Here is a 10,182-nt window from a genome sequence, read left to right as displayed (position 1 = left end):
ATATAATATATTTACTTGGAAGTCAGAAGATGATTGAAGTAGTTGAGCATCTAGTCACTGGCCATCAGATTGATTTAACAATCTCTTTCAAGAAAAAGTCTTGTTGTTTAATAAATATGCAAATTCTGAATACAATAATACCACTCATTTCTGTTTAGATACATTAAGAAAAGCCGCCATCATCACAGCCTCAACGAGAGAGGAAAAAAATAAAGAAGAAACGAAAGAATGTTTTATTTCACTTGTAAGCATTACAACCAATGTTCAGGTTCTACATGAACTAGGAAGACGGGTGCAGTTTTATGAAAATATGAACTAAGATTATACATACAGATACATTCAGACTTTGACACTTGCAGAACCATCTCGGAAAAGGCCACCTCGTTAAAACCCTAAAAGAGAAAAAAAAATCAAGCAAATAATACAAGACAAGTCTATGCATGCTAAGTGGGCGGCCCAGGTACTTAACCCAATGATGGATATCCAGTCAAATCCCTCGAAGCAATACAAAATCATCAAAATACGTCTCTACTTTTTCTCAGACCCTTTAAGGTTCAAGTTGAACCATTTCTTTTTGGAGGATTTATCCTTTCCATCAGAGCCTCCATCTTCCACTGGACTCTCAGCTTTTGAATCGTCACCGATAACTTTGCTTGTACTTCCATTACTTAAGTAGCTCACCATCTTAGTTACAGTGAATGAAGCATGTATACTATCCCGCTGTTTCAGCAGCTCATCAACCTGCAGCAACCAAAATGATAAGGTGAGCTAAATAAAAATAATGAACCTGGACCTCCAACGTACAGTGCGACCAGAAGATATGGAGCCAGAGTAAGCTATGGCAGCTATGATTCCACCATGATGACGGGAAAAAGATATCAAATACTAAGTTGGATGGGAAAACAATCTTAAACAGAGCTTTCCAGCATTTTCAGGTGGCAAATGGTTGTGTAGAATAAGAAGCTACACCCTTGATTTTCCTCGTTGTAAAAATTCATTTTCACCTTTTTTTTTCCATCATATAACTTTCCTTTGCTGAAAGACAAAAAGGGAAGATACAAGGTAAATGTTGTCACTATGACCAAGCAACGAGATGACCTTCTTCTCCTCTTGCAATGAACTCAGCTCCAGAAAACAATTCAAGGAAATTTACAATAGCATGTGTATATGCTTTTGTATGCTGCTAATTTAGTTTGGAAATATTGCACACATGTAGAATAAGAACATCTAACAGGAGACACCAAATTTTTGAAACATACCGATTGCTTTTCCTGGCTGTATCTGTTGGTTACTTCTTGGAAACGAGCCAAAGCCTACAGAACATCACAAGTGAGTTTCAAGGACAAATGGGCACCACCCTATACCCATGCAAGTCACATCAATAAAGCGGATTCTACCTTTCTGTACTCTGTTTCAAATTGGCGTAGCTCATTTCTTTTTCTAAGAATTTGGGCCTCAATATCCTTGAGCTTCTCTGTGGTATCCTCGTAAGTCTTTGCACAAAGTGCCTCGATTGTGTAGGTAGCAGTCTTGAAAAAATTATCTCCTGAAAGAATTCAGTAAACGTCAGACAGATAAAAATTCTGTACGACAACTAAACCATGCTCTAAGACACAGAAAATAGTTCGAACCATAAACTGCGAATATATGAGTCCCAGCTTTCAGTTCAGAAACTTCACAAGGTTGAAGACCTTCCAACCTTTTAAAGAAAGCAGCATCAGGATCCTTGGCTATTGCTAACTGCACCACCATGGTGTAGAAAAAGATTACTACAGCCACACGAGGAAAAAAGCAGATAACATCCACCAAAGTAAGAAGACGGGGAAAAATCAAGTGACAGGATGGGACCCCATACCGCATTCAAAGTTGAATCCATTCTGTACACTTGAAAATGTAAGAAATACATCCCTGCAGAGGTCACCTTGCCAGATTTCTCACTATCTTCCTGTATATAGATAGTAATATAATTAGTTTTGTGAATCCGCAATCAAGGTGTTGATTATAACACCACCGGATAGTGACTGGTGATTTAAGCAAATGCATGCAGAGGTCACCTTGCCAGGTTTCTCACTATCTTCCTGTATATAGATAGTAATATAATTAGTTTTGTGAATCCGCAATCAAGGTGTTGATTATATCACCACCAGATAGTGACTGGTGATTTAAGCACATGCATCTAAACAGCTCATGCGGACAATTTAAATACATGTCTAAGTGGTCGAGCAAATAAAATAGGATGATCAGAAACATTATCCAGGGTACATAACATCATAAGAAAGGGAAATTTCATAAACCTAACATAAGTTTTAAATGCTAGGATGAGATATCACTTGATTTCACAGTAATCATGGAAATCAAATTGAACTTCCAGGGAAATCTGAAATGAATAGTTAATATATTTGCTTTTGAACAACTAGAATAAATCCATAAGTGAAGCAACTACAATCAAGTGATCAAACTCTGATGTTTGAGAGAATATGCTCCTCATAACTTTATTAAGAAAAACAAGAAATCTTTAGTTTTTCCTCATTAAATTACACACATGTCCAAATGCAAGATAAACATGGTAGGCATTAAATAGCAGGTAAGCGAATGTAAAAGTAAAAAGGTTAATGCGGTTTGGCTCAACCGAGATCAGTTCAACATATAACAGGCAGTCCTAAGTACTTTGAAAATCTGAGATTGTGCAAAAGAGGAAGTCAAAGTAGAGACAAAAAACAGTAAAGATTTAGGAAGTTCGGCACCCGAGTAGCAACTCTTATATGTTCTCTCTCTATGGATTACAATTGCAATGCAGCTTGGGGAACTCACATGCCCACAATCATTAAGCTTGCCCCCCAAAAAATAATCAAATTAGCATGTACCATTCATCACAAGAGGAAATGCTAAACCAAACTTTCTGGAAGATCACTACAATCCTTAATAAGGGCCAAAACCATCCAAAGAACCTTTAAACAGCTTTTGAATGATATTTGCTACACCATCAGAACCTAAAAGAAAGTTAACAACTACAGATGGTAGTTGAAGTCAAATTCTTCCAGTGCAAACCAACCTTTTTGGGAAGAATATTGCCATCTTTCTTACTAGTCAATTCCTTTAATTAATTAAGCCCCAATTCAAAACTCCCAATATAAAGAATTTCATCCTAGATATCAAGGCTCAATCAGCAGCAAAATGCGACAAATGTTTAAAAATGTACCACTTCAAAAGAAGGAATATTGAAACAACTACAAAGACAGGCCCAAGTCATCTGATAGAAGGAGCTCATCTCCAGATGTTCAAGCCACAATATCTTCCCATCTAAGAGACTGCCATTGGCACGCGTCAATACCTTTATCATCCACATAGTACTACCATTTAATGAGCCATCACATCCTCTATTGGGTTGCTTCCTCATGCTCTCTTATAATTGATTAGGAGGGAGAGAAATTGAAGATTATTTAATGAAGACACCCTTGTTTCTAGTTTAGAGATCTCTTCTTTAAAGATTTTATGGTGCAGGTTAGTTAAACACGATACTTGGTTCACTACTTTTTTTATTGTAAGCTAGCAGATGACCTAAATCGTAAGGATAACACTTTTAGCTTCCAAGGAATACTTGTGGTATACACAAATGGGAGGCACTCTTTTGGCATATTCTTTTTCCTCACTAATAGCCAAAAAGAATACATGTTAAGGGAAAAGATAATCCATTAAATTCAGCAACGAGTCACCTTGCCCGAGAGCTCCAGTAATCCAATAATCCATTAAATCCAATTCCTGTGATTTTCTCATGGTGACTCGTAATATACGTCGACAGTCTCAAAGCTTTATAAAGCTCAACATATACATTTTAAAGAGCCACCTTCACCACCATAAAATCAAGTAAATATGAGTCATTAATTAAAAGCCTCCACATTGATCCACCATTACAGGTCAGCAACACCACATATCAGTAACCCAGAAGATCTATATAACAGAGAACAATCCTATAGTTGGTACAACCTCTCGTTCTGTCTAACTTGATAAATTCTTTACTATTTGTTGGTATGACAATGTATAATCCATTTTGGTGCATGTAATGGTGAAAAAGGATTGGAATATTAACATTTGCTGCCTGAAACTACAATATTATATTATTATGATTGCATATATTAAGATTCAAAACCTAAAAGGGTGCCTTTTAAGTGGTTGGAATGTGGGATTCAGGTTGTAGTGATACAGAAGAGCATGGATGGCTTAACAGGTAGAAACTGATTGGAAAAAAAGTCTTAACAACAAGCCCTAATCATAAGAATACGCAACACTGTCATCCAAAGTTGCAAGCCAATAAGGATATGGCAATAAGCATACAAAATGTTGCCACAACATCAATAAAGGTACAGAACTTTGTTCCACGCATACTTTATGGAGAAAATATAGCAATAAGCTAAAACAACACAAAAGTTATTAAGCTTTCATCCATGATTTTGTCAGTCCACAACTTTAAAGAAAGTTTTTCCTTCAAGAAAGAATAAGCTATAAGCATACAGGAGTGTAAGAAAGGAATAGCACCTGTAAGGCCAAACCATAGCCACCATTGGCATCTTGTTCAAAATATAGCAACTGTAAATCAGAAATGCAATACAAAGCTGTTATATTCGCATAAAAGGAAAGTGGTGGAAGGAGATATAAAGTGGTGGGGTGTGGGGCCAAAAAACTCCTCATATTCACCGCACTTGGAACTCAAACAACCTTAAATTTGCTTTGTGTTGTTGAAGTTACTCTTACAACAATCCCTGCCTCAGCTTGTTGCTCATTTATGGTTACACCAAAGAAGTGGGCACATTGCTTTTCCACCTGCAATTAAGATCAAATACATCAACAAAAAAGAAAGAGTATAATTATAACTTATATCAGTCATAAACATAGCAAGTACCTTCCCACTAACTGATGTACCGACAGGGAGGGGTCTGACTGTGACAGTTCCATTAAGAGCTTCTTCAAGAACATTAGCAGAAATTGTAGTCTTGATAGGGACACCGAGCTTGCTATAAACAACCAAATAAGAAATTTAAAAAAAAGTTTCCTTAAAAAAAAATCCAAATACTTCCAACTCAAATCACCTGAATAATGCAGCAAACACTGTATTGACAGTTCCCAGATTAGACAAATCAATTTCCATGTCCATGCTTTCAACATCCAAAGCCTGATTAGAAATAATTATAGAAGTCCAAAAAATTAGGATGTGTCATTGATAAAACATATAATTTGCAAACATGAAGAGAAGAAAGGAAATAAGATCAAAAGTCATTCCAGCTTCTATGAATTGACAATTAATAACTTAACTCTAGAGAGGGCCAACATGTGACATTATGTATTAAAAAAACTGCAACTATTCAGAATTAGAAAGACAGTAAATGAATGCCCCGACATTCCTCATAACCAGACAGACAGAATGTGGAACAGCAAAAACATGGCCAAAAGAAAGCTATTACTAAGTTTAATTGTCAAGGTGCTACACCTCTATTTATATTATCTTTTATGTTTCACTGGCCATTCAGATTTTTGGTACTTTCAACACTTTATTAAGTGTGCCATAGTTATCCTGATTGCTGTCTTTTATAACTCCCAAAGGGAAATTCCAGCAAACTGCACAAAATAGACCCTCAAGCTACACCATCCAGTATCATTTTTCACAACAATGGAGCACTAAACATCGTACATTAAAAATGTAATATGGAATTACAGAGAGGGAGCAAGAGAGAATGAGAGATATCTGGGAAAAGGCACCTCAAACCCATCACTGTCATATTGCCTTCTCTTCTCAGGGTCAGAGAGTATACTGTAGGAATATGCAACCTCCTTGAAAAGTTCTGAAGCTTCAGGATTACTGGCATTTTTATCTGGATGATATCTGTCCAAAACTTATTTCTTAGTGACCATAAGCTTGTACACAAATTGACATAAAAATTGACCAACAACCTTGTCATTGAACAAATGATTACCCCACAACAAAAACAGGATGTTATACAATGAGCATGAAAGATCATGCAAAAGAGAAGAATACAAGGAATTTGCCAAAAAAAATAACTTCACTTATCTACAAAGAGAATAATAAGAAAGGATTTGATGGTGAAATAGCTAAATTCTCTTTATTATCCAATTCATGTTTTCATTATTACATTTTATAGAGCATAAAAGACAAAAGAAAAGGAAAAAGCAATAACAAAACTGATGGCAAAGGACTTGTGTATTATCATTTTATTTTGTTTATGTCATGTGGATATATGGCTTCGAAATGGCAAATGATTGCAACTCAATTTTGAACATATCTGGAAAACATAACATCCAGTTCCAAAATGTGCAATTTCTAAACCCAAACATTTTACCGTTAAAAACAGCCTTGTACTCCATTTAGTAGAAGATAATAATAATAATAAGAAGAAGAAGAGGAACATCTGTAAATTGGTTCATTTGCTGGGATGAAAAAATCAAAGGAAGAAACTGGTTTGGAGAAGGGCTATGCATCCTAGGGTTAAAAAAAAGGAAGCAAGTAAACTTTTTCAAAGAATTTTTTCTTCTTGAACTGAAGCTTCCATTTCCTTAATTAGACAGAAGGAACCAAAGCTTCCATTACCTTCCCAGCCTTCTACTTACACCCTACCGAAGTGCGAGCAATTTCATCAAATTCATTGACCTCAATTTTCCACTTTTAATCAAATTGATGGTCTGCATCTACCAAGCCCGTTTTGGATGATAGCATAAGAATATAAGTAGAACACAGATGGGAACATAATAACTCCCGCAGTACACCAGACAGTCCGCAAACAAAGCAAGTGCATCATACTCACAAGATTATTCAAGCTATTCACATGCTTAAAATAAAATTCCAGCTCATTGACATGCTATCTATCCAAAAACAGCTGAGATTGCACTGTTTATAAATCAGTTTCCAAGTACTAATTCCAAATTTCTCACTTAATCAAGGGATACGAGCACTGACCCGACAACAAATTCAATCGAGTAAAATTGTAAAGAGCTGATCAATGAAACCCGATTCAGCTAATAAATAAGAGCAATAAGGAAACAAACTTAAACTCTGAAATCGAAAACTAGCAGAGCCCATGAGCAAAAAGAAGTCGGATACAACACGCAACCCCCCCCCCCCAAAAAAAAAAAAAAATCAATAGTAAAGCAGCAATAAAGAAAGAACTTACTTGAGAGCAAGTTTTCTATAAGCAGTTTTAATCTCCTGATCGGTAGAATCCCTTGATACCGACAATACTTCATATGGATCTCTTCGAAGTACCGGCGGTGCTGATGTAATGTCTGTCTTCTTCGAACCCATCTCTCTTCCCAATTCCTCTCTTCAGACGGTCTTTTCTTCTCCTCTAAAAATTAAATGTAAAAACTGTCACGAGAGAGAGAGAGATTTATTTACTCTGCTTTGAATCAGCAAAAACCTAATTAATAATAATAATAAGAAGAAAAAACACAGAATTCAAGCAAGTTTTGGATCCCTGATTAGTTTCTTTCTCGAGGAAAACAAAAGCGAAATTGCCAGTTTCAAATTATAATATAAAAATAATTCAAACTACAAGATCCAGATACTTTTGAAGGGAGCAAAGCAGCAGCTAGGGTTTTTGAAAACTTACAGATTATTATATCGGGGAGAGAGAGGGGAATGAGAGGTTTGAGTCGTTTGGCTTGAGAGAAGACCCCTTTTGCTCTCTGTTTCTCTCTTTCATTTCTTCTTCTACTTTTTCTTTTTTTTGTGTCCTAGCGTATTTTCAGCTGCCTGATTTTTTTGCCCTTTTTCTTTTCTTTTTACTTTCCATGGTATAAATAAATCAGCGTGTTGACTGTCGTTCCAGTGAAGAATTATATAATTTTATAACATGCGAACTCAGTCAATTCAAAATTTTGAAAATATTATAAAAATATTATTATTATTATTAATTTAATTTCCAAGAAAATACTCTTACAGCTAGAATAATATATATTTATAATCTCTCTTTACATCATTTTCTTCTCGAACAAGTAAAATAACAAAACTAAATTCATCTCTTCCCTTGCCACCATTTCTTTCTTTATTCGTTTAATATAGTACCTTTCGGATTAAGAGTTTGACACTCATAAGTCTTCGCTAATTTTTTAAAATAAAAGGAAAAAGAAAAAAAAAAGGTAATAGGAGTTGGATTAGTGAAATCGTTTATGGGCTGTATATTTTTGCATTTTAAAAGAATTTAAAAAAAATTTAAAATTTAAATTATTTTTATTTTTTTTTACTTTAAATTAATATTTTTTAGTGTTTTTAGATTATTTTGATGAGTTGATGTTAAAAATAATTTTTAAAAAATAAAAAATATATTATTTTGATATATTTCTGAATAAGAAATACTTTGAAAAACAATCAGAACCATACTCTCAAATACATTTTAAACTGTATAGTATGGCTTGTTTTTTGAGTTTTCTTCTCATTTACAAATGCAAGATTAGTTTGATAAACAAAATTAAACATCATTGAGTGATTAAAGCTCGATAAAATATATTTAAAAATTGTATGTAAGTGTACTTAATATGTGCAATGTGTGTGTTAAAATTTTAAATTATTCTCAACTTCTTATAATAATATTGCAGATTAGAGTTTTAAAAATATACATGTCTTAAAATATGAAGTTATTTTAAGAATTTTAAATTAATATTACAACTTAAATCAATTTAAGTTTCGTTTTAGGTTGTTAAGCAAGTTTAAAAAAATAAAGAAGATGAATGGTGCTTTTTTTTATATGACTCCTAGATCCCTTACCTTACTCTAGCCCTTGAATTCTTATGGGAAAAAAAAATTCTTGTTACACAATTTACTCTTACCTTTCTTAAGGAAAAAGGCTAGACAGAAGGTGACATGCCTATTTATAACCCGCTGTATGGAAAGATTTTTGTGAAATAATAATATATAAATTTTATCGGTTTAGATAACGGGCTGTATTTCTTGTCTGATAAATATAATATTGGCACGAAGACCGGTAGAATAAGATTGAGTGCAAAAGAAAACAAGAACCTATATGAGATTATATATAGAAAAATATATAAAATAAAAAATACATAAAAAAATGTGAATTTTTCCGTAGCCGGGCTGGAGCATGCTCAAATACCTACACTAACCAGGCAAGCAACCCAGCTCGCCTGGGCTGAACCAGCCCAGGCGAGCAGACTCCTTACTCGCCTAGGCTGAGTCCAGGCAAGCTGGATCCCGCATCTGGCTTCTTCTTTTTTTTCTTGGCACATCAATGAAACTTTGGCGCTAACATACACTTCGATGACTTAAAAACCTCGAGATACAGATTGGAGTAAATATGCAATGTATTTGCATATTGTAAATTATGGACAATTTATGAACTCTCAATTAGCGGGAGCAGAAACAATCAGCAATGATAGATGTGTTATTGAAGTTTTTTTTTTTCAAGCTTTTGGTGAAAAGAATGCAAGTTTTCTCCGGTTCAATCGTTTCGTGATTACCTAGTTTCTCGCATTAAAACTCTAGTTAAATAATCGTTTAGGTAGCATCTTCTTTTTTTTATCCACCCTTCTCTGACCTTCATTATGTAGATAAAAAGAAGGATGCGCGAATATATATAGTGAATTTTTTTTTTGTGTTAATGTTATTCTTCTTCTCAAGTTGTCTTTAAAAAAAAAATTCACTCTCAACTTTTCCGCGGCTTCTTAGCCTGCACATGTTATATCATGTTGATGTTGTAATACAGTAATAATAACAACAATAATAATACACTAATTTAATATAAAAAAATAAACTTAAATTTGACTTGTTTTTACTTTACAAAAAATATCAACAATTAAAAATTATCATACTTCGATAATTGCCAATTTGATAATTTTATCAACTTGTGAAGTCAAGTGTATGCACCTTTGGCAATCAAGATAATGATTCCATGATTTGAAAACACAGTTGAAATTGTGTTTTTTTAAAATTTAAAAATATTTTTTTATGTTTTCAGATAGTTTTAATGTGCTGATCTCAAAAATTATTTTCAAAAAATAAAAAATATCATTTTGATGTATTTATAAGTAAAAAATACTTTGAACTGCAATATCCACCACAATCTCAAACATACCCTTAAAACTCGTCTAACGTAGAGAAGGGGGGGTACAGATTTAAACTCTACGTTTCAAATTTTAGCTAAATTTTCAAATTTTCAAACA

General features: G+C 34.0%; 1 protein-coding gene across 4 annotated transcripts; it reads right to left on the bottom strand.

Annotated features, from left to right (window-relative positions):
- Window positions 1–210: 210 nt before the first annotated feature.
- Window positions 211–7,784, bottom strand: LOC18102563 (chaperone protein dnaJ 15). Of its 4 annotated transcripts, none has more exons than XM_024610744.2 (13): window positions 7,617–7,784; window positions 7,179–7,372; window positions 5,752–5,875; window positions 5,085–5,167; window positions 4,898–5,009; window positions 4,714–4,818; window positions 4,534–4,584; window positions 2,055–2,078; window positions 1,856–1,945; window positions 1,632–1,740; window positions 1,398–1,546; window positions 1,260–1,313; window positions 211–741 (listed from the first exon to the last, which is right to left on the bottom strand). In XM_024610744.2, the coding sequence occupies exons 2-13, from the start codon at window positions 7,307–7,309 to the stop codon at window positions 529–531; spliced, it is 1,245 nt and encodes a 414-aa protein (XP_024466512.1). In that variant the 5' UTR covers window positions 7,310–7,372; window positions 7,617–7,784; the 3' UTR covers window positions 211–528. The 4 variants fall into 4 exon arrangements, with proteins under 4 accessions (XP_024466512.1, XP_024466513.1, XP_024466514.1 ...); XM_024610745.2 differs by having other exon boundaries at window positions 7,179–7,352; XM_024610746.2 differs by lacking the exon at window positions 2,055–2,078.
- Between the last annotated feature and the right edge of the window lie 2,398 nt (window positions 7,785–10,182).

Source organism: Populus trichocarpa, chromosome 10 (genome assembly GCF_000002775.5).
Source record: "Populus trichocarpa isolate Nisqually-1 chromosome 10, P.trichocarpa_v4.1, whole genome shotgun sequence".
Taxonomy (NCBI): Eukaryota; Viridiplantae; Streptophyta; class Magnoliopsida; order Malpighiales; family Salicaceae; genus Populus; species Populus trichocarpa.
The sequence above is the reverse complement of the archived record's forward strand: the minus strand, read 5'-3'. Positions and strand labels throughout refer to the sequence as shown.

Excerpts from the sequence above, each read along its gene's own strand:
- LOC18102563 (XM_024610744.2), bottom strand. The coding sequence starts at position 7,309 with ATGGGTTCGAAGAAGACAGACATTACATCAGCACCGCCGGTACTTCGA. Across the intron at positions 5,168-5,751 it reads ATGACAGTGATGGGTTTGAG|GCTTTGGATGTTGAAAGCAT; the intron begins GTGCCTTTTCCC and ends ATTTCTAATCAG. Across the intron at positions 4,819-4,897 it reads GTACATCAGTTAGTGGGAAG|GTGGAAAAGCAATGTGCCCA; the intron begins GTACTTGCTATG and ends TCTTAATTGCAG.